This window comes from Acartia tonsa, chromosome 9, assembly GCF_053477335.1.
Source record: "Acartia tonsa isolate MP-2025a chromosome 9, ASM5347733v1, whole genome shotgun sequence".
Lineage (NCBI taxonomy): Eukaryota > Metazoa > Arthropoda > Copepoda > Calanoida > Acartiidae > Acartia > Acartia tonsa.
In genome coordinates, this window is record NC_137268.1 from 7310937 (window position 1) to 7335657 (window position 24721).

The window sequence follows — 24721 nt, forward strand, 5'->3', positions numbered from 1 at the left end:
TAAAGCTTCGCTTTTTGTAAGTTACCATCCTTGTTTTCTCGTTAAAAACGAAGCTTCTATAGAATTGGGGTATGTATGTCCAGTCCATACATAAATGATAAGTCTTAATGTTAATTTAGGCATGTTAGAAATGTTGTATCGATTTGAAACTTTACATGATTATTTCTGTAAGAGTTAGGTACACTTAAGAAAGCAAACCAATCTAGAAAGTCTGTACATCTCTTTTAAAACATGCTGATTTTATTTAACATTTTTGACAACCATTTTTTATGATGTAATTATTTATCCTATTAATTTATATCCTGAGCAACTGTTCATATGACCTATTGCTTTGGAGCTTCGCTTTTATTTAATTTATTTTCATTCTTGTTTCCTTATTTAAGTAGGGATAGAGAAACAAGATAAAACACACACAACAAAAATAAGAAAAAAAGTCTTTTTTAAATGTTCATTTGAAAAAAAGATTTTATAATTTTAAAAAAAGGGGAGCGGGCTGACTTTTAAAGAATGCTCTTACTTGTAGAAGCGAAGCTAAATAAATATCCTTGGTAAACTGTCTATAATGAATACTATAAATAATCCCTCACAGCTTAGAATCAACCTATTTTCAAAAAACTTTTACACATTTAAAGTGACCTTTTTTATTCAAGGTCATCTGTAAATACATGTATTAAGGGATAGGACAATGCTAGTATATTACTTGACTAATCAAAGTTTGATAAAAGTGTTGAGGAAACGAATAGAAATTGTGCTATGAAATTTTGATATTGTTGTAACAAGGAGGGAGGGGACATTAGGCTAAAAATTATGCTGGTACCCAAAGTAATTTTTGTTGACTCAGACACTTAAATTTTGTTTTTTTCTTAACTTGCAGAGTCTAAATTTTTCAACTAATAATTTTATTCTAAAGTAGGGTGGAAACGCTTGGACACTGCTAGAATATTAATTGACTAATCATAATTTAATAAAAGTACCCAAAATGTTGAGGGAATGAATAAGAAATCGTACTACTAAATTGTGGTATTATTGTAATAAGGAGGGAGGGGACATTGGGCTTTAAATTATGCTGGTACCCAAAGTATTCTACCGTTGGCTCAAACACTTGAATTTGGATGTTTTTTTTTCTAAACTAGTACATTTAAAACATTTTAACCAATAAATTCATTCTACGGTAGTTTATCTTGTTTATCATCATTGGGGAAATGAATAAATGTATTGTCATTGACCTATCCCTTGAATTCCTGTTAAAACTTTATGAGGTGCATACAAGGGTAGGAAGGGACATTTAACTGTTTATTACACTAGTCCCCAAAGGTTTATAATAACGTTTTATCATTCATTAGCACAAAACTTTGGGGACTTTTATTACTTAGTAATTGGTTGGTTTATTGTTCGAGTGTCCTAATGTTTTAACCATTAATTATAACCTACAGAAGGGGTAATTTTGTGTATCATTATTTGGATTTATGTGCATCAATTTTTCGGCCATTGTCTTATCCCTGAAAAAAATACATTAAAATTCGTAAAATCAAAGGATACAGTATTGGATCAATACTAGTTAAATTATTCTGTCTTTCTGCAATAACCATATAATAGCAGGTAGAAGTCAGCGGTTTGCGAGATCGTAAGCTTTATGCTGATAATGATTAATATTTTTCATTATAGATATATACATCTTAACTGAAATCTTTAAATACATTAATCACTCTAAAAACTAAAGAAAATCTTTTTGTTTGTTTATATTTATTCTAGCGGCTTCGCCCCTAACCTCTAGGGGCTTTGCCCCAAGAGGTTTGATCAACCTAATTTTTTGTATTTTAGATTTAAAAAGAAAAAAGTAAAAAACAAAATTTTTTTAGTGGGGGATTATTAGTTGATTAGATCTTAAGCTTCAGACGGACAGAGAGACATCGTTCTACTTTGCATTGTATTATAGACATTGTAGAATATGTGTTTGTGTGTATGTATGTGTGAATGTGCGCGCGTGTTTGTGTAAGTGCGTGTGTGTGCGAGTGAACTGGCGTGCCCACAGCCATTCTTTCGGTCAGTTTTGAGAGACAGGTGACTATGTGAAGATATAACGCGAGTTTTGATGCTCAGATTCAGTGTATTAAGTGTTAAGTTATAAAAAGTTTATCAATAGAAACAATAGAATAAGAAATTCCTAGAAGTTCATTGGTTCAAATCATTCTTATTTTAATTTAAATAGTGCTTTAAACAGTTAGATTCAAATACTGAAATTAAAAGTTTTGAATTTTAATTGTTTATTTAGCAAAATTTAAACATGATTCAATTTATCGCAATATAAAAGAAAAAAATACATAAATTAGAAATCGCCAACATGGTTTTTAAAAAAACAAACTGAGAGGTAAGAATGATATAGTAAATGATTTATATATTTTGTTTAAAATATGTGTAATTATCATAATAATCAAAAACGTTTTGTGGGTTAAGAAGGAAATGAGTTGGCTTGGGTTTGTGGTAATAAAGTATAGAAACGGGAAGGGGCAAGAAAATTAACCATTTATAATCAATTTATTTCCAGGGAAGAAGGGATTTGAAGAGATAAGACAATGGCCGATAAATTAATGTACAAAATTACCCCTTCTTTAGATAAAATAATTTTAAACTGCAGAAGGGGAAACTTTGTCAGGGATCTTAAGGGATAAGACAAACATAACTAATCACCATTTCTGTTAAAGTTTTTAATCCAACGAATAAAAATTTGATTTTAAATCTTTGGGTACTTGTATATTTTCCCATTCCTCCCTCAACTTTGTTCATTTATTATCTTTAGTGACATATATAATTATGCCGTCAATTGTCTTATCCCCTATTATCCCTGGAATGACATTAAGTAATAATTGTTTAGAACACTACAATTTTCTTTATAATTCTATTTGTCCATCAGACCTTCCGTAACTCTATGAGGACAATGAAATATTGTTAACTAATACTGAAGATAGACCGTTTAAAAATTTGGGGTATAGTCCTTTCGTGGCAATGCCTCTTAAGGGGTGTTTCGTTGTATTTTCACAGTAGCTTTTCCCCTTTTCTAGCCCATATGGGGGGCTCTAACCCTGCAGGAAAATCACCTAAACCTACTTAAACTAAGCTAACCTAAATAAATTATAAAAACTATATATATAAAACAATATTTAGTTCTAAAATTTATTTAATATTTTCTTCTTTTTGTATCAGCCGACAATCCTTTCTATAATAATAAGTTTTGTGCTTTGTTTCTTGTGGTTATTGTCTTTCTTGTTAAAGGCAAAGCTTTTCTATAATTAGGGTCGGTCCGTCCGTAGGTCCGTCCGTCCATACGTAAGTCACAGAGAGTTAGCTCTTTTCGTTAGTTTAAACAGGTTAGAATTATCCTATCGATTCCAAACTTTGCATGATGATTCCTGTAGTAGTTTGGTTCAATTTAGAAAGCGTAGCAACTCTATAATCAATACCAGAATGTCCATACGTTTATTTGAAACATGTTGATTTTTAACTTTTTTGACAACAAATTTTTGTACGTTAAAATTATCCGATTCTTCTGATTTTTTGAAAACTGATTCCTAATGCAACAAGGTTCAATGTTGTAAGCAAAGCATCTCTATAAACAAGTCCCAAAAATGTAAGTATGTCCTTAAACAGTATCATCTATTTATGCAGTTTTGCAACAAATTTACTTACAACATTGTTTGTATTGATGCATTAATATTCTGCTAATTCAGTTCTGACACTATTCAAGTAATACACCTCCCAGACATTGGTTTTTGATATAATAAGAATAGCGTCGCTTTTAACAAGAATGATAAACATGCATTTTTATAAAGTGACAAGGATGACAACATCCATAAAAGCGAAGCCTTGAAACGGTATGACAGACGAACATTAACTCTTATAGAGTATCAGAACTGAATTTACAAAATATAAATATAAAAGTTTTGACAAAATTATATGTATATTTTTAAAAGCGAAGCTTTTCTATAATTAGGGTCGGTCCGTCCGTCCGTACGTCAGTCCGAGATAGATAGCTTTTTTTCGTTAATTTAGGCATGTTAGAATTGTACTATCGATTTCAAACTTTGCATGGTGATTCCTATAGTAGTTAGGTACGATTTAGAAAAAGTACGTCCATTTTAAACATGTTGATTTTTCTACTTTTTTAAAAACAAATTTTTGATGTGATTTTTGGTATATTGATTCCGAAGACAGCAAAGAACAATATTTAAGCGAAGCAACTCTATAATCAAGTCCTAAGAATGTAAGAATGTCCTGTATCAAGCAGTTTTTCAACAAATATATTTACAATTTTGCTTCGCCTCTTATACATTTATATTCTGATTATTCAGTTCAGACATTATACATTTGTTAATGTCCGTTTGTCCTACCGTTTCAGTGCTTCGCTTTTATGGATGTTGTCATCCTTGTTGTAACAAAACTTCTTAAATACAGAATTCTGTTTAAGGACATACTGACATTTTTAGGACTTGATTATAAAGATGCTTCGCTTATAATATTGTACCTTATTGTATTAGGAATCAGTATTTCAGATCAATCGGATGATTATATTAAATAAAATTATGTTGTTAAAAAAAGATAAAAAATCAACATGTTTAAAATGAACTTACGGACATTCTGGTAACGATTATAGAGTTGCTACGCTTTCTAAATCGTACCTAACTACTACAGGAATAATCATGCAAAGTTTGAAATCGATAGTACAATTTTAATTTGCCTATATTAACGGAAAAAGCTATCAGTTACGTATGGACGGACTGACACTAATAATAGAAAAGCTTTATAATGAAATCTATCTATACATTTATTACCATGAACAATTTATCTCTAAGTAGTGAAGCTTTTCTTTTGTCTATAAGATGTGCAGCTACATAAAACTAACTATTATATACCCTCCCCTAAACAAATTTTGAAAGTACATTAGATCCCCAATTTTCTCCCCTCTGACCTTAGAAGGGCCTCTTTTTAACCACCCTCCAAAAAAATAAAGCTTGGACGTCCTTGTATTTATGTCCTGAAATAGTCAGGGATCTTAATGGATAAGAGTCTGACCAATAAATTGATGTACATCCCCAATTTTAAAACACAAAATTACCCCTTCTGTAGATTACAATTAGTGGTAAAATATTTGGACACTCAATTTAATAAACCAACCAATCATATTTCATTCCCTCTCTCCCTCTCTTGCAGAAAATCTAGCTGACAATTTTATATTAATAAGGAAAATTATGCTCATGATTAGCGAAGCAAAATATTTTAAATAGATAGTCTAATAAGAACTATCAAATCCTATCCATACTAACATAGCAATAGCGTTATGTAATTATTTCTAAAAAAAAGAAATACGTCTTTTAATAGCGCAGCAATATATCTTTCTTATTTTAATAATATATAGCTACTAGAGTTGGCTCGATAAAATTATCTCCCTATTGGCTAGTTTTCTATATGCATATCTATTTCTCAATAAATCTATTTTCCTCACCCGGCATTACTTTCTAAAAGAATGTAAATATTTAATAATTTAAATGATTTTTAAAAGATTTTTTTGAATTATATTTTTTTCTTTACATTACCATCACCAAAGGGTTAATGATGATGATTACAATTTTAGTTTAATATTTGAACACATAAAATGTCGCCAAAATCGAATTCTTTTAAAACATAGTTTTCTTAAATTTATCATATTATAAATTTAAATTTTCTTTTTTATGATTAGAAATTAAATACATCAATATAAGGTAAATAGCAACATGAAATGAAAAAAATGAATTTATTTTTAATAAAGTAAAATAATGGGTCTTATCGTTCTGGGTAATGAGAGTTTATTATGGATTATTGGAGCACTATGAGTTTTAATCATATATTCCTTGGAAAACTTGAGCTCGTTTATAGACATTTATTTCCTATATAGATCTGACATGGATCTTGAAGCAATTAAGCAGGCCGTTTTGTACATGTTAAAAATTGGAAGATTTCATTAAATAAAAGTAATCGCAAATATACTTAGTAAATGAAATAAAAGTGCACTTAAAACTAGCTATACTAATTCTAACCAAGTACAATTTCAACAATAAATAGCACAGCAAAACCAGCCAACTATTTATCGTGCAAAGCTTGAAATTAATGCATTGCAATGGGACAAAATTTATTAATTACGGATGTACAGACCTATCCTAATTACCTCCTAAAAACTCATGGTATCAAGGACGTCCAAGCTTTTTTTGATAGGGGGGGTAGTCATCCCTTTATAAGTAAAGTTTAATAAAAGTATAGTTTTTATCCAACGAATAAATAAACGTGATTTTAAAACTTTGGGTACTTTACCCTCCTCCCTGAAGATATTTAAATTAATTCTTTAACTAATATCCCTGAAAAAATAGATTGACGATAATATGTCTGCCAATGGTATCATTTTAACAGCTATATAGTCGAGTATTATATTAATTTGAACTTTTTTCCACTTCTATTTTTAGCAAAGCTACTCTATTATTATCCTTGTCCTTAAGTCTGTTCGTAACTCTATATGGGCAATGCTAATGTTTAAGATAGACCGCTTAAATATTTGGTACTAAAATTCTTTTCCACTTCTATTTTTTGCAAAGCTACTCTATGATTATTATCTTTGTCCATCAGTTCGTCAGTAACTCTAAGTGGGCGATGCTAATATTTAAAATTGACCCCTTAAATATATTGGTACTAAAATTTATTTAATATTTTTTTCTTTTCTATATCAGCTGACCATCCTCTCATATAATAAGTTTTTAGGCTTTGTTTCTTGTGGATTTTGTCATCCTTGTTATTAATGTTGCAAAGTCTAGTATTTTCAAACTCGTTATTTCCTCACTCCCTATTTAAATATGCTTGCACGCCCTTGAACGAGAATGACAAGCATGCATCTTTATAAAGTAAAAACGCATTTAAGACTACGCTTTTTAGATCGTACCTAACTGTTTGAATCATCATGAAAAGTTTGGATTCGATAGGACAATTATGACATTTTTAAATTATTCAAAAGAGCTATGCGTTTTGAACTGACATACGGATAGACCAACCAGAATTATAGGAAAGCTTAGGGTTTTAACAATTGTTACTTATGCATAGCTAACTTCTTTTCAGGGATCGAAAGGGATAAGACAATGACCGATTATTTGATGCACATCCCCAATGATGGTACACAAAATTACCCCTTCTGTAGATTACAATTATTGGTTGAAACGTTTGAACACTCAACTTTCTGAACCAACCAATAAAAATTCAATAAAAAGTCCCCAAAGTTTGCAACAAATAAGAAAACATTATCATAAGACTTTAGGGACTATAAAGTAAGAAACAGCCCAATGTACCCTCCCTCCCCAACTACTATACTATTTTTTTCAGAGAAAGAGGGGTAATTGGCTGTTTACTACACTAGTCCTCAAATTATTAGAAAAATGTTTTCAACTTTGGGCTCTTTAGTTAATTTTGATTTGTTGTTTCATTAAGTTGAAAGTTCAAACGTTTCAACTAATAATTTTAACCTACAGAAACGGAGATTTTGTGTATCATCATTGGGAAGTACATCAATTTATCAGCCATTGTCTTATAACTTTAAATCCCTGGGTTTTTTAAAGCGACTTTGTATAATTGGGGTCGGTCTGGCTAGCTAGAATTATCATATTGATAATCAACAAATATAAAATTTTTTTGATAAATATTTTTTTTGGCATAGAGTTGGCCAATTAAAACTTGTTTCTTGATGTAACTGAAGGGAAGTGGGTAAGAACAGCAGAAAAGGGGGAAGGAGATTGTGGGGAAATTTTCACTTAGAATTGTTTGTCAGAATCCAATCCCTTTTCCCTGGTTTTACTAATTTTGGAGCTTCGCTTTTGTATGTTTTCTCGTCAAAAGAGAAGCTTTTTATATAGTTAGGGTCTGTTTGTCCATACATAATGGTTATATTTTATTAATTTATGCATGTTAGAATGTTCTATCCATTTCAAACTTTTCATAATTTTTCTATAAATGTTATCAGAAAGTCTACACATCCATTTAATACATTTTATTTTTTATCAATTAGTTCAAGTGTCCTTTGATATGTTTAGGTGAAATTTTGGAAAGTTGAATATAAGGGGGGGAGGGGGCTGAGGTGCATTTATAAAATTGAGAGATATTGATATTCATTTTAATACTGATTTTTAGATGATGCTCTTACTTGAAGTAGCTTAGCTAAAAGATGACCAATATCCTTGGTCAACTGTCTATAATTAATACTAAAATTAATCCTTCACAGATTAGAATCCACCTGCTTTTCAGAGACGTATAACATTTTCAGTGATAAAACGGATAAAACAATGGATGATACATCAAAATACCCCTTCTAAATTCTATAATTATTGGTTAAAACGTTTGGACACTGCTGGTATATTGATTGACTAATCAAATTTAATAAAAGTACCTAAAGTGTTGAGCGAATGAATTAAAACTTTGGTATTATTGTAATATACATTTCAATGTCTCCTCCCTCTCTCTTTGACCAGGGAGGGAGGGGACATTAGGCTTTAAATTACGCTGACACCCAAAGTTATCTTCGGTTGAAAATACGTACAGGTTTTTCTTATTAAATTTTGAATGATTTTTTTCTACATTAGAAGAGTGCAAATTTTTCAACCAATAATTTTATTCTACAGTAGGATTATCTTGTTTATCATCATTTGGGATATGACTAAATGTTTTGTCCATTGGTTTATCCCTTGAATTCCTGTTAAATCTTTAACGTTTTTTCATTCATTGGCACAACAACTTTAGGGACTTTTTTACTCATTTTGAGTCTCCAAACGTTTTAACTACTAATTATAATTTACAGAAGGGGTAATTTTGTGCATCATCATTGGAGATGTATGTTAAGGCGGGTAGATTTTCCACTTTTTTGTTTACACAATTTTTTTAGTAAAAGTCCCGAAAGTTGTTAAATCAGTGAATGAGCAAACGTTATTAAAAAACTTGTGTAATAAATAGCTCAATGTTCCCTCTCTCTCTGGACGATGTGGTGATTAAACTTTGGGTACTTACTTATTCCCTACTTTGACATTGGGCTGTTTATAACACTGGTACCCAAAGTTTTATGATAATGTTTTCTCATTCGTTGGTTTAACAACTTTTACCAAATTATGATTGGTTGATTTATTAAATTTAGTGTTCAAATGTTTCAACCACTAATTTTAATCTTCAGAAGGTTTAATTTTGTGTGCCATTGATATGTACATCCATTTATCTGCCATTGTCTTATCCCTTTGGATCCCTGAGTATCATTAAATATTGCTATTTTGTTCAGGGATCAAAAGGAATAAGGCAAGGGCCGATATAAAAGTTGTTGTATATCTCCAATGATAATACACAAAATTAACCCATCTGTGGATTGAAATAATTGGTTAAAACGTTTGAACACTCAACTTTATGAAATAATCAATAAAAATACAATAAATATCCCTAGAGCTGGCGAGACAAAGAACAAGGAAAGGTTATTATAAAACTTTGGGAAATAGTGTATTAAAATGCCCATGGTTTTTCCCTCCCTGTATTTTGTTTCTAATTAGCGGGTACACCCCTAAAAGCCTCTAATGGGGGGGGGGGGGGGTGGGACGAATCAACTCCCCTTAATATTAAATTTTAGTTTTATAAATAAAAGGTAAAAAACATCTTTTCAGGACCTATGAGAAGCTACATTGTTAATTAGAACCATACTGGTTCAGCAGTTAGAGAGATCCCATTGTATTAACAGACAAACTGACACTCTCATATAGACATCCTGTTACTTTTATATAAGGAGAAACAAATATATGAATTGTTACTTTCAATAGATAGATAGTAAAGTTTAAGTTTTAAAAGGAAAAAAATATATTAAAAAAACTATATTAAATTTAAATAGTTGGAGAAAATATTTTGTGTTTGTCTTTTTTAGATATCCTTTCCGGTTAGTTTTTTTTCTAGATAATCGTTTTTGTGGTTAAATTTTTGTGTTATATAAAAATCAAGTTATTTGCATAAACCACAGAGGGAGTGGACATTGGACTGGAAATTATACTGGTTCTATAATCTCTAATTTGTTGGCTTAAAATCTTTGAATATTATTTAAAAATATTGATTGGATGTTACATGCCAAACATACAGACTGAAAGTTTTAAAAATTTTCATAAAAAATTGTGTAAAAGTTAGAAGAACACTTTAGATTATAAGTACTGAGTCATTTAAAAAAAGGTTTTAGTAGGATTATAATAAATGTTACTTTGTGTTTCGTGCAAAAAAATTGGTGACAGCTAGGAGTAAAAAAATTACAGTAAAGGTTGCATATTTGTGTAATTTAAAAAGAAATTTTGTAAATCTAACATTCAAAATAAGAGACAAAAAACTTTATGGGGGGGAGGATATTAAAAAAATATAGAAACTACTTCAAAATATATCACAATTTAAATCTTGATCTTAGCTACATTAACAAAAACAAAAAATATTGTTGCATATTCTGTGTTTTTTAGTTTTTTTTCTGATATATTATTATTATTTAGTTTAATAAATTGTGTAATTTAAATAATTGAATGTTGAAATCAAATATTCATAGATATCTAATTAATAGTATTAAATTTTTCCTTATTTTTTGCATCAAAGGGGTAGTTGCAAGAATTGCATTTAAACTTGAATTTAGTGAACTGCATATTTTTTATGTTCAATAGTTTATCTAGAGGACATACATTTGTAATAATTTCAATTTTCTACCAGGTAGTTTTAAAAATATCAAGACTTGAAAATTATATAAGTTAGATGGTATTTTTGTAACTTATGCTTGCCATCAAACTTTTTTAATGCACTTTATGCAACTATCCCTTTAGATATTATATGTTGATTTGTAATCATTTCTAATTAGTATACCTATTGTCAAAAATTAATTTAACACAAAATTTTAGAATCACTTCAATGTCAGGTTGTTATTTTTTTTAATCTGGTGTTGAGGTGGTTTTGAAAATCTTAAAACTACATCATAACTTATTTTTAAATTGTTGATGAACAGTTTTTGATGCTGTTACCACACAAACAAAGAAATGAGAAACCAAGAAAGAGACAATTTTCAATAGAATAACTTAATTAAAAGATTGTTACATAAGTACAAAATCGTTTATGATAGTTACTTCTGTTGACCCATTTGCACAACTAGAACAACCAGAAACTTTTGAAGAGTACCATCATTTAATTTTATAGTTTTATATTTTTTAATTAAATATTTTTTAATTTTGTAAAATTTATTGCTATTAAAATCAAAATATCAGAATTATTATTTGTTTAAATAAATAGTATGACTATTTGTCATTAAGAGTCAGATTAGAGTATGACTATTTTTCACATGAATTCAGATTAGAGTATAACTGTTTGTCAATAAAAGGCAGTTTAGAGTATGACTGTCACTAAAAGACAGTATGGAGTATGACTGTTTGTCACTAAAAGTCAGTTTAGAGTATGACTATTTGTCATTAAATATCAGATTAGAGTATGACTGTTTGTCATCAAAAGTCAGGTTAGAGTATGACTGTTGGTCATCAAATGTCAGATTAAAGTATGACTGTTTGTCATCAAATGTCAGATTAGAGTATGACTGTTTGTCATCAAATGTCAGATTAGAGTATGACTGTTTGTCTTCAAATGTCAGATTAGAGTATGACTGTTTGTCATCAATTGTCAGATTAGAGTATGACTGTTTGTCATCAAATGTCAGATTAGAGTATGACTGTTTGTCATCAATTGTCAGATTAGAGTATGACTGTTTGTCATCAAATGTCAAATTAGAGTATGACTGTTTGTAATCAAATGTCAGATTAGAGTATGACTGTTTGTCATCAAATGTCAGATTAAAATATGACTGTTTGTCTTCAAATGTCAGATTAGTGTATGACTGTTTGTCATCAATTGTCAGATTAGAGTATGACTGTTTGTCATCAAATGTCAGATTAGAGTATGACTGTTTGTCATCAAATGTCAGATTAAAGTATGACTGTTTGTCACTAAAAGTCAGTTAGGAGTATGACCATTTGTTATCAAATGTCAGATCAGAGTATGACTGTTTGTCATCAAATGTCAGATTAGAGTATGACTGTTTGTCACTAAAAGTCAGTTAGGAGTATGACCATTTGTTATCAAATGTCAGATTAGAGTATGACTGTTTGTCATCAAATGTCAGATTAAAGTATGACTGATTGTCATCAAATGTCAGATTAGAGTATGACTGTTTGTCATCAAATGTCAGATTAAAGTATGACTGTTTGTCTTCAAATGTCAGATAAGAGTATGACTGTTTGTCATCAATTGTCAGATTAGAGTATGACTGTTTGTCATCAAATGTCAGATTACAGTATGACTGTTTGTCATCAAATGTCAGATTAGAGTATGACTGTTTGTCATCAAATGTCAGATTACAGTATGACTGTTTGTCATCAAATGTCAGATTACAGTATGACTGTTTGTCATCAAATGTCAGATTAAAGTATGACTGTTTGTCATCAAATGTCAGATTACAGTATGACTGTTTGTCATCAAATGTCAGATTAGAGTATGACTGTTTGTCATCAATTGTCAGATTAGAGTATGACTGTTTGTCATTAAATGTCAGGTTAGAGTATGACTGTTTGTCATCAAATGTCAGGTTAGAGTATGACTGTTTGTCATCAAATGTCAGATAAGGGATTAACTGGGCAAATTTTGAGGGTAAATTTAATCACAGATTACGATCTTAATCACCTGAACTTATTTCACATTGAGTCAGATTCGTCAGATTATAACCTGAAATCCCCCCTGACAGATTAAAAATTTGGCGGCAAATCCTGAGTAATCTGAGTTTTAGTACCTTTTTGCGCAAAAACACAGGTTTCGTCAGATTACAATCTGACGAAATGTAATCAAATGTCAGAGTTGATTGATGAGGGGCGGGCAGATTAAAACCTGAGGAAAACCTGTCAAAATTCAGATTAGACAAGGTTTTGTCACTACTTGTCAGATTTAAAAACTAATAGGGTATCGTTCTACTACTATTTTTAGGCCTTATAACACACACCTTTACGGGATTTACTAGAAAATGACCTCCCTCTTAATCACAATGAGTTTGCAAGGCACTTTGAGAGAAAGCACAAACCCTTATAAATATGCAATATCTAACTACCTATAAACTGTAGTTCAGATCTGATATTGGTAGTGAGCAGAGCAATATCGTGGGACAGATAGAAGTCATTGGCAGAGAATATGAGCGGATAGCACAGCACTGTCTTCCCCATGACTCTGTACACCTTGCTGGTGCCCAGGCAGCCGATAGGACGCTCGGGACGTCCCTTTAATCCAAGCCTTAAAACAAAAAGTAGGTAGGTATAATATCATAAGGAATATTTTATCATTGAAAAAAACTTTGAACAGGTTAGAATTGTCCTATCGATTCCAAACTTTGCAAGGTGATTCCTGTATAGTAAGGTACGACTTTGAAAGCGTAACAACTCTATAATTGTTACTAGAATGTCCGTACTTCCATTTTAAACATGTTGATTTTTAACTTTTATAGGTAACAAAAAATTTTTGTTGGTATAATTATTCGATTTATCTGATATTTTGAATACTGATTCCAAGGACAACAAAGTACAATGTCATAAGCGAAACATCTCTATATTCAAGTCCTAAAAATGTAAGCATATCCTTAAACAATATCCAGTATTTGGGTAGTTTTTTAACAAATTTACTTGCAATTTTGTTTCGACTTTTTTACATTTATATTCTGATTATTCAGTTCTGACACTCTTTAAGTGTTAATGTTCGTTTGTCCTACTGTTTCAGAGCTAAACTTTTATGGATGTTGTCATCCGTTTTTTATCTTAATCTAAAAAATCTTGGTACCTTGGACATTTACCCATGAGCGTAAACACTTTGACCAGCTCAGAAGGTGGCCAAATTTGGACAGGTTCCACTTCTGTTGGTGTCTGAGCCTAATTTTTTTTTAATAAGAAAAATGTTAGGTACTTATTTAAACTACAAAATGTTGTTAAAAAAGATATAACTTTTTATCTTACTAACTATTCTAACCACCCTGTTGAATGGGGGACTGCCATTTACACATCCTGCAAATTTACAGTGGATGTATTTTCGCTGGTGAAATGAATGTACTTATGGCAAACTGAATTTTGATTGTATAAATGACAATAAAATAACATAAAGCAAATAACAAATAAATGATCTACCCCACTTATTTTCAATTTATTATACAGTAAGGGAGGTGAGTTCTTTGTTCGACTAGGCACTTTGAAGGAAACCACTTCGAACAAATAACATATCCTTACTGTTGATGGTCAAACATTATCATTAAGTCAAGAGTGCACAAATTAAAGTTTACCTGTATTCCGTAGTTGGCAAGCATAGCTTGCAGTCTTGTTGTTTCTGCTATCAAAACAACCTTAATATATTAAAGTTAGGTACAATAAATAGTTAGTTATAACTTTATAAGTAATTTCAACTGATTTATAAATTTGTTTTGCAAGATAGTTGCGCTCCTAGCATAGCATTTAGAATCAAAGGGAAGGGCAGACAAATAGCCCAAACCAACCCAAGTTTTAAGTCATGGAAATGAAAAAGCATAAAACCATTCCAAGCCCGATATCAAGCTTCCATAAAAAGTAATACTTGATTCAATAGTTATCAAAATCTTAAGCTTCACACCTGAACAACTTTCTTCATTCGTTCACCCTACTGTGCTTCCCTCATAAATCTGGCTGTTCTTTACCTGAACATCTTGTTCCATACGTTGACCCTGCTGTTCTTTACCTGAACAACTTGTTCCATACGTTGACCATACTGTTCTTTACTTTAACAATTTGTTCCATGCATTGACCCTACTGTTTTTTACCTGAACAACTTGCTCCATATGTTGAACCTACTATTTTTTTTCCTGAACAACTTGCTCCATACGTTGAACCTACTGTTCTTTATCTGAAAAACTTCTTCCATGCGTTAACCCTACTGTTTTTTACCTGAACAACTTGCTCCATTCGTTGACCCTGTTGTGCGCTCCTCATAAAGGCTGAATACCTCGATGTCAATCTTGGCCTCAGATAGTTTGGAAGGTACCTCCTAACAAAACATTTAAAGTGCCACTAGAGGCCTCTAGGGGCGTAGCCGCTAGTTAGTTACTAAAGTAGGTAGTAAAAATTGTAGAAAATATCAGTAAAGTTTTTAGTAGCGAAGCTACTCTATAATATACTTTGTCTGTCTTTCTGTTCGCCAGTCCGTCCGACGTTATGGGAGATATATCATTTACCCAGCTGCTATTAAAGCTAGACTTCTGATTTTGTCTCCATTCCCATTATTTTGGGGCAAATTCAATATATGTATAACATCCATAGGTAGCAGAGGTAGCAGTCCGACTGCTTAGAAACAGCTTTTTTTACTGTTTTTTAAATTATATAACAATTACCTATGTTGTAATACCATTATCCAGACAAACATTTGTACCCAGAGATTTGAAGGGATAAGACAATGGCATTGGCCAATAAATTGATGTAGATCCCCAATGACGATACAACAATAACCTCTTCTGTAGAATACAATCAGTCGTTTGAATACTCAACTTAATAAACCCATCAATCAAAATTCATTAATTCTCCAAAGTTGTATAGCCAACAAATAAGAAAACTTTATCATAAAACTTTGGGGACTAGATAGTAAAATCAACAGCCCAATATCACACCCCTCTCTATTTGTACCTGATTGGATCAAGATCCCAGAGTTGAATAAGATGTTTTGTGAGAAGGTTGGAGATGATGAACATGGCCTGGGACCACAGGAAGATATTCTCTGCCTCCCCAACCTAAAATCAAAATAAATGTCCTCAATATTTGTTTATGTTGCATATACTTGTTAACCAAGAAATATTCCTCATGGATTATCCATTACAAATTCCACTTGCTGTACAACAGAAATGTAGTAAAATGTCAGTAATTTTATGAATACTAACGGATTTAACTGTAGTTTTTAAAAGTTTCCGCAAACTTGTACAAATGGAAGTCCAGTAAGTCATACAGTGGCACCGCCCTAGGGAACTAAATAATTTTTTTCGATAATGTTGAGAAAATGGTGGTACATTTCCCCCAAAATAGCTATAAATCTTCCCAGGACCTATGAGAAGTTACAGTTCGGCGGTTTGCGAGGTTTTATAATACAAATGAATGGACAGACAGATATTTTGTTACTTTTTATGGCAGTCCTACAAAAATTACCTTAATATGATATGAACTGGCTCTTCTCGACTGAGACCGTGGGGCTTTTCTTTCACTGTCCACTGAACTCTTGGGGACCACAAACATCTTAGGGATAACTGGGTCCCCGTTGCAGTCGTACGAGATCAACTTCTCCAACTTGTCCTGGTACAGCTGGACCTTAATTCAATAAATCAAAAACTTAAAAATCAGCATGTTATAAATAGACGTAGGGACTTTCTGAAACAATTATATAGTTGCTACGTTTCCTAAATCGTACCTAACTGTTATAGGAATCGTCATGCAAAGTTTTAAATCGATAGGACAATTCTAACATGTATAAATTAATGTGAAGAGCTAATCGTTACGGGCGGACGGACCGCCCCTAATTTATGAAAAGCTTAGCTTTTATCAAGGATGACAATATCCAAAGCACAAAAATCATGAAATGGACAAACTGATAAAGTTAGTTATAGACCAGAAGTTCAGTTCTCATAACAATGAAAAAAGAGGGATTATAATATGCAAAAACTGCAAGAGAATAAGGAAACATAAAAAAATGTTTACATCTTTTGAAGCATGACCAACAGACAGACGGACATAACAATGTATAGATTAGATGCACTATGTCATGACTAACGGACGGACAGACAAAAATAAATATAGAGAAGCTTCACTACTAACAATCAGTAATATTTTCGGTAAAACAAGGATTAATAGCACCAAAATTAGCACAGCAATAAAGAAAAGAACATAAAAAGGCTTCTTTAGCTGCACTACTAAAGAATCTAACCTGTTCTTGGTCATCCTCAAACATGCCATCAACAATCATATACAGGTAGAAGAGCGGCCATTCATTCTCAATATGTTCATAGTTCATCACCTCCCCAACATCATAGAATCTCTTCACTGGATTCTCCACCTCACATCCATAACCATCACCTAAAGTTTAGAAAGATTTTAGGTTATTGAATAATAATGAATGTAGAAAATACGTGGATATTTAGACAGGGGCTATTTCCCTCGTCATTTATTGGTAAGTTTCTTTATCCAGTAGGAGGGGACGGTATGGGTAATCGTTATTTTAGCCCGCTTCACTTTTTTAGAGTACATGATATGATAATCTTGTGTAAGATCCAAGTAAGAGATTTTAGTTTTATAGTATATTGGAAAAGTAAAAAACATGTATTTGTTTTGCTATATATCTCAGAAGGTTTACTTAAACCCTTTGCCAAATAAGGAAACCTAAGCTCCCCTAAAATTGCACACAAAAACATTAAAAGCCTTTACTTACCAATATACCGTTTAAAGCCATACTCTCCATCCAGCTCTCTGATAATCCTGTTCTTGGTCCTCTTGTAGTTGCTGTACACATGGGTTGCAAAAGCTGGCCACGAGATGGCGCACATCAGCGAGGCATCAGTGTTCTTCGTGTTGGACCCACGTGGGATCAGGGTCTCAAAGATGCTGCGATTTCTGAAATAAATAAAGTTAACAAAACTGATATTTAATCCAGGGATAAGAGAACGGCCTATAAATTGATAGGTAAATATACAATAAACATCCCCGATGATATTACACAAAATAACCCTTCTGTAGATTACAATGTGGATTGAAACTTTGGAAACTTCGATAATGTTTATATCTCCATTTTGGTCAAGATTTGACATTTATGAGTTTTAATAAAAAAAATTATATCAAAACTTATGAATACCAAAAAAAGAAGGCTTTTATTTAGGTATTCTAAAATTCTAAAAGATAAAATTGTGTTTAAACTTTTCACCCTAAAATCTTTGAAACCCCTCATTTAACCTCCTTTAAATTAAATGCGTGGACGTCTCTGCTTCTGTAAATCAAAAAGAGTTAAAAATATCTATTGTTTACCTGTTTTGAGCATCTATATCAGCATAGACAACAGCATGGTTACCAGGACTATTGTTTACCTGTTATGAGCATCTATATCAGCATAGACAACAGCATGGTTACCATGACTATTGTTTACCTGTTATGAGCATCTATTTCAGCATAGACAACAGCATGGTTACCAGAACTATAGGTTTACCTGTTATGAGCATCTATATCAGCATAGACAACAGCATGGTTACCAGAACTATTGTTTACCTGTTATGAGCATCTATATCAGCATAGACAACAGCATGGTTACCAGGACTATTGTGTACCTGTTATGAGCATCTCTATCAGCATAGACAACACCATGGTTACCAGAACTATTGTTTACCTGTTATGAGCATCTATATCAGCAAGCATAGACAACAGCATGGTTACCAGGACTAGTGTTTACCTGTTATGAGCATCTATATCAGCATAGACAACAGTGTGATTACCTGTTATGAGCATTGAGCATCTATATCAGCATAGACAACAGCATAATTACCAGGACTAGTGTTTACCTGTTATGAGCATCTATATCAGCATAGACAACATCATGGTTACCAGAACTATTGTTTACCTGTTATGAGCATCTATGTCAGCATATACAACAGCATGGTTACCAGGACTTCCAAACAGATTAAATCCATTAACAGCCTGGAAGGAACGAATATTCATTAGATTTTGGAAATATTTTTTGAAGTTTTTTAATTCTTAAGAAATGGATTCCTACTACAAATTTAGGGAGTGTTTTTATGGGAATGTATTTGATATCAGCTTCGCGTATTGATATCAAATAAATAATTCCATAGAGGCAAGGGGCAGAGCCACTAGTAAATTTAAAGGATTTCCTCGACTGCTATGTAAGATATAAGTCTGATTTTACCTCTAGGGCAGCCTTTGCCAGGCCAATGGAGCTGGCATTAACTTCTGGCTTACCATCATTGTATTTTGTACCACGACCCCACATTCCAAAATCAGGCGTTCTATAAAGGGATTTAAATTAATAGATTTATTATTACTAGAATCCTACACCAGATTAGCATGTACTCGAATAGATTGAAACTTATAGCTTGCTAAAATAACAATCCCCTTCTTACCTCATTCCCTCCACTTCTAATGGGTGAACGAATTGACCAACAAGTGATGTCCATGTTAACAACCCAAATTGACAATTTTTCCCCCTACGGCCTACATAATATCCACGTATATTATATATTCATTTTTAAATTTAAAGGGGGGAGGCGGATGTGCCACTTTTTGAAACCAAAAGTAAAACGTGCATGATCTCAGTCCATAAAAGAGTTACAGCTCTAAAATTCGGCACAGAAATTGCTTTTGTGGAGAACATTATGGAACTGTGAAGAAACGGCGGCGGAACCACCCCCCGCCGAATTTTTTTTGTTTTTTTTTTCGCCAAATTAGACAGTTCTCAATCATCTGAGATAAACTTTTTTTCTCATAAAAATTTCCCTTATATTTTCACGTGACACTTATCATATCAATATTAAAAAAAAATTGCAAGTGTAAAATCTTACAAGTGTAAAAAAAAGTTTATCTCAGATGATTGAAAATTATCTATTGTGGCAAGAAAAGGCAAAACTAAATTGGCGGGAAACGGGGGTTATCGGCGGGAGTGGCGGTTCCGCCGCCTTTTCTTCACAGTTCCATATTGTTCTCCACAAAAGCAACTGTTGTGCCAAATTTTAGAGCTTTAACTCTTTTATGGGCTTAGATCATGCACGTTTTACTTTTGGTTTCAAAAAGTGGCACATCCGCCTCCCCCCTTTACATTTAACATAATTGTGTAGGTACCTAGGTATGTATTTGTTTTATTTCAAGTTTTAGTTCTTTTGGTTTTTATTTCCTTGAAGCTAGTTAAAACTCTTTTTAGGTATCTCAAACTTTGTTTTAATAATACTCAAGTAGAATAGACTTTGTATTTTATACTTCTAATTTAAAACTTTAAACAAATAATAAATCAAGTAATTATTAATGTTCAAACCTGTAAGCTCTCTCCACATAATAGATAAGGTTCTGGACTAAAGCAACCTCTTCTTGACTGTAAATAATCTGTAAGCCTACAAAACATAACATAAACATCCCTCATTTATTTGTAAAAAAAAAATACATTTAAATCTTTGAGTAATGAATAACACTCATTAAATAAGGTTATGTCCACTAACCCCCCCCCCCCCCCCCTCCCTTCAGCTTAGAATATTTCATTTGGAAGATTTCGACTAATAATAAAATATGATTAAGATACCTAACCCGTTTGAATAAAATAGTTTTAAATCTTAAATCAGATAATACAAAATAAAGATTAATAGAAATATATCAATACCTGAGGCAATCATTTGTACCAGGTAGATAAGATAGAGAGATACACAGTCTAGCTGTAGATGATTATAATCTGCTGTAGAGATTATTTCTTGACCTGTCTTCAGACTAGAATAATAGATATAATATAGATAGATACACAGTCTAGATGTAGATAATTATAATCTGCTGTAGAGATTATTTCTTGACCTGTCTTCAGACTAGAATAATAGATATAATATAGATAAATACACAGTCTAGCTGTAGATGATTATAATCTGCTGTAGAGATTATTTCTTGTCCTGTCTTTAGACTAGAATAATAGATATAATATAGATAAATACACAGTCTAGCTGTAGATGATTATAATCTGCTGTAGAGATTATTTCTTGTCCTGTCTTCAGACTAGAATAATAGATATAATATAGATAGATACACAGTCTAGCTGTAGATGATTATAATCTGCTGTAGAGGTTATTTCTTGACCTGTCTTCAGACTAGAATAATAGATATAATATAGATAAATACACAGTCTAGCTGTAGATAATTATAATCTGCTGTAGAGATTATTTCTTGTCCTGTCTTCAGACTAGAATAATAGATATAATATAGATAGATACACAGTCTAGCTGTAGATGATTATAATCTGCTGTAGAGGTTATTTCTTGACCTGTCTTCAGACTAGAATAATAGATATAAGATAGAGAGATACACAGTCTAGCTGTAGATTATTATACTCTGATTATTTCTTGGCCTGTCTTCAGACTAGAACATAAAAATGTAAGTTTTTAGTGTCTTGCCAGTTGTTGCACATGGGTAGGAGATACAACCCAGAGATCTAAATGGATAAGACAATAACCGTTAAAATGATGTATATTCCCAAGATGATACACAAAATTAATTACACCTTATGTAGATTTCAACTAGAGGTAAAAACGTTTGGACATTCTAATTATTGAACCAAATCAAAATAAAAAAAGTCCCCAAAAATGTTAAGCCAACGAATAAGAAAACGTTAATATAAAACTTTGGGGACTAGTGTAATACACAGCCCAATGACCCCTCCCTCCCTGGGTTTGAACAATATTCTTGAAAGCAATTACCAAAATAGGGAATGGAGAGCCGTTTTAGGATCTTGGCATTCTTTCCATACTTCCAGCTTGGCTGACTGACGCATCCAACAAGCTAAATAGATAGATAAAGATATTAGATACAAAATTAATATAACAAGGATGACAACATCCATGAAAGCAGAGCTCTGAAACGGTAGGACAAACGAACAATAACACTTGTAAAATCGTACCTAACTGTAACTAGGAATCATCATGGAAAGTTTGAAATCGGTAGGAAAATTCTAACATGTCTAAATTATCGAAAAGAGCTTACCTACTGTTCCGGACAGATGAACCCTAATTATACCTACATAAAATTCCTCTCACAAAAAGAACACTACTTTGGCCAAGCTCATAACATTTTCCTCTATCATTGTACAAATTACAGAAGACCTAATTACAAAACACTAGAACTAACCCTACAAAAGACCTAACACCTAAAAAAAGGCCTAAATTACAAAAGACATAAATGTTGTACATAAAATGCCTTTCATACAAAGAACACTACTTAGACCAACCTAACGACAAGAAGTTACAAAAGATTTAATTACAAGAGACCTGACCCTACAAAAGGCCTAAATTACAAAAGACCTAAAATATTGTACCTAAAATTCCCCTCATACAAAGAACTGCGCTTTGACCAAGCTCATAACATTTTCCTCTATCATCATCCACACTTCTGTATGCCTGTAAAAATATGAAACTAAACTTTTTGTACCACTTTATATTACAGTCCAATGTCCCCTCCCTCCCTACAGGGATATCATGACAATGGACAATAAATTGTCAAAATTACCCCTTTGGTAGAATAATTGAGGAAAAGTTTGGAATTGGATACTGCTAGTATATGCGGTGTGTACCAAACAATCTAATAGAAGTATGCAAAGTTTTTAAAGTAGCAAATGAGATAACGTGTTTATAAAACTTTGGGTACCATTACAAGTTAGAGTCCATTGTCTCCTCCCTTTCTACAGGGATAGAACAATGGACAATTGATATGAACTCTCCCAATTATTAAAAAAAAATATAGATGATCTGAAAGTCAATCAGGCACTACAATCCGTCAAATTTATATTTATACATGCGTTAATCCTAGCAGACGAACCCTTTGGTTTATTATAGTCATGTACGATTTATTCCAATAATACGAAGAAATTTTTTATTGATATTTTTTGGAGAGGTGGGGATATTTTTCTAGGGATGATATTTCTTTGGAGGTTGAATTTACCTTTCAACATTAGTTATAAGCCATCTGTGTACCTATAAGATAGAAAAGACAGGGGTTAGCAAGATCCATCTATACAAACATATTGACAGAAAGATTTCATCCTGTTACTATTTTAAAGGGATATTCTATCTTTACCTGGTATAAAGCCCAGACAGAAACAGCTGAGTAAATACTGTCTCGAACAGATCCAATTTTTCTAAACAAAGAAAGAATATTTATAATAATGTTTACCTAGGTACCTACACAATAAAAATGTTTACCTAGGTACCTAAACAATAATAATGTTTACCTAGGTACCTACACAATAATAATGTTTACATAGGTACCTACACAATAATAATGTTTACCTAGGTACCTAAATAAAATGGCGATGTCTTTACTCACTGAATATTACTTGAATTGGTACATAATCATATCTTATGCAGCAATTCCTGATAAGGGTTGTGCAAAGAAAGGGTTTTTGGGGTTCTGCCAAACTGCCTATCAAGCAAAGAAACTTGCGGGGCGACCCTATAGGTATCCATTATTCTATTATCTAACCTAACCTAAAGTAAATAAAAAACTAAACTTCCGCCCCCTACTTTTTTTCAATATATTTCAAAACAATAGTTTCAATAATGCTCAACTAGGGACTTTGAGTGAAACTACCAATGCAAATGTTGTTAAAACTTACTTTTCACTTGATTGAGCAGGGAAAAGGCCGGAAGTTGGACTCTGATATGCAAGAATTTGTCTCTTTACCAGCCCATAGTAGGAATCTAGCTGCTTTATTGTGTCAACTCTAAATACAAATCCTTGATTTCCTTCGTAATCAACTTTAAATCCGTTTTAATTTATCGGATATTACGATTTTGTAACCTTATCTAGTATTTACCAACCCTGACATCCTGTATTTTCTTTAATATTTCTCTAACCACTGAAACGACGAAATGAGATTTTCATTTTACAGATTTTTTTCATTAGTCTTAGCCCAGGGATGGATTTGGAGCAGCGTTTCGGTGCCGGGAGCAGCAACATTTTTGGTGGAGCCGGATCCGGAGCCGTATTTTTCGTTTAAAACGGCTCCGGCTCCAGATTAGCTAAAAATGATTTTTTAAAGTAATATTATAATTTGGCAACGGTCTATTTCCATATAATTGTTACTTAACAAATAAACACACATCCTTCTACTTTTATATAGCTTTAATCAAATAAAAGCAAAATATTTTATATTATTTATTTTATTTTATCAAATTCAATAATGAACAAAAATTGATATATTAATTTTAAGGTAGGAGCCGGAGCCGCATCAAAATTAAACGGCTCCGATACGCTGATTTGGAGTATTTATTCTTCTGTCCCCTTTTAAACCAAAGAACCTAGACGCATGCTAGTGGAGAAGCCGCTGGTTTCTGTCACATTATTAACAACTTGGTATTTTGTTATAAGGGTGTCATTTTCTATGCCCGTCCATCACTCAAAGTTCAGTAAAAGTATCTCTGAGTAATATACAGTCTCTACTCACGCCAGTTTCTTCATCTAAATCTTTTTATTGTACAAACCCAGGGAGGGAGGGGACATTGAACTGTTTATTACACTAGTCTCCACAAGTTTGATACTAAAGTTTTGTTGTTCATTGGCTTAATAACTTTGGGGGAGTTTGAATGGTTAGTTCATAAAGTTGAGTGTCCAAACATTTCAACCATGGATTGTAATCTACAGACGGGATAATTTTATGCATCATTATCGGGCATGTATATCAATACATCGGCCATTGTCTTTTCCCCTCACATCCCTGGTACAAACCTGTCTAACCCAAGCAGCTTGGGTGGTTCGATCCCCGCCAAACTTGTCTTGGGGGAGGGATCCAACGAGAGAACCATTTTTTTTAGTAAATGGATTCTGAAATTACAAAATTTATGCAAATAAAAAAC

General features: G+C 32.3%; 1 protein-coding gene across 2 annotated transcripts in view; it reads right to left on the reverse strand.

The window, feature by feature from the left end:
• Positions 1 to 24706, reverse strand: part of LOC145328106 (putative phosphorylase b kinase regulatory subunit beta) — a 43604-nt gene extending 18898 nt beyond the window's left edge. For both annotated transcript variants that reach the window (XM_080171676.1, XM_080171675.1), the window contains exons 1-17: positions 24594 to 24706; positions 23482 to 23589; positions 22944 to 23004; positions 22186 to 22267; positions 21572 to 21653; positions 20494 to 20597; positions 20155 to 20230; positions 19036 to 19135; positions 18730 to 18806; positions 17554 to 17735; positions 17053 to 17201; positions 16281 to 16439; positions 15768 to 15871; positions 15036 to 15135; positions 14402 to 14461; positions 13909 to 13997; positions 13190 to 13368 (exon numbers count right to left, since the gene is read on the reverse strand). In XM_080171676.1, the coding sequence (XP_080027802.1) occupies positions 13190 to 13368; positions 13909 to 13997; positions 14402 to 14461; positions 15036 to 15135; positions 15768 to 15871; positions 16281 to 16439; positions 17053 to 17201; positions 17554 to 17735; positions 18730 to 18806; positions 19036 to 19135; positions 20155 to 20230; positions 20494 to 20597; positions 21572 to 21653; positions 22186 to 22267; positions 22944 to 23004; positions 23482 to 23589; positions 24594 to 24670 (1789 nt within the window). In that variant the 5' untranslated portion in view covers positions 24671 to 24706. The remainder of the gene's footprint in view (positions 1 to 13189; positions 13369 to 13908; positions 13998 to 14401; positions 14462 to 15035; positions 15136 to 15767; positions 15872 to 16280; positions 16440 to 17052; positions 17202 to 17553; positions 17736 to 18729; positions 18807 to 19035; positions 19136 to 20154; positions 20231 to 20493; positions 20598 to 21571; positions 21654 to 22185; positions 22268 to 22943; positions 23005 to 23481; positions 23590 to 24593) is intronic.
• Between the last annotated feature and the right edge of the window lie 15 nt (positions 24707 to 24721).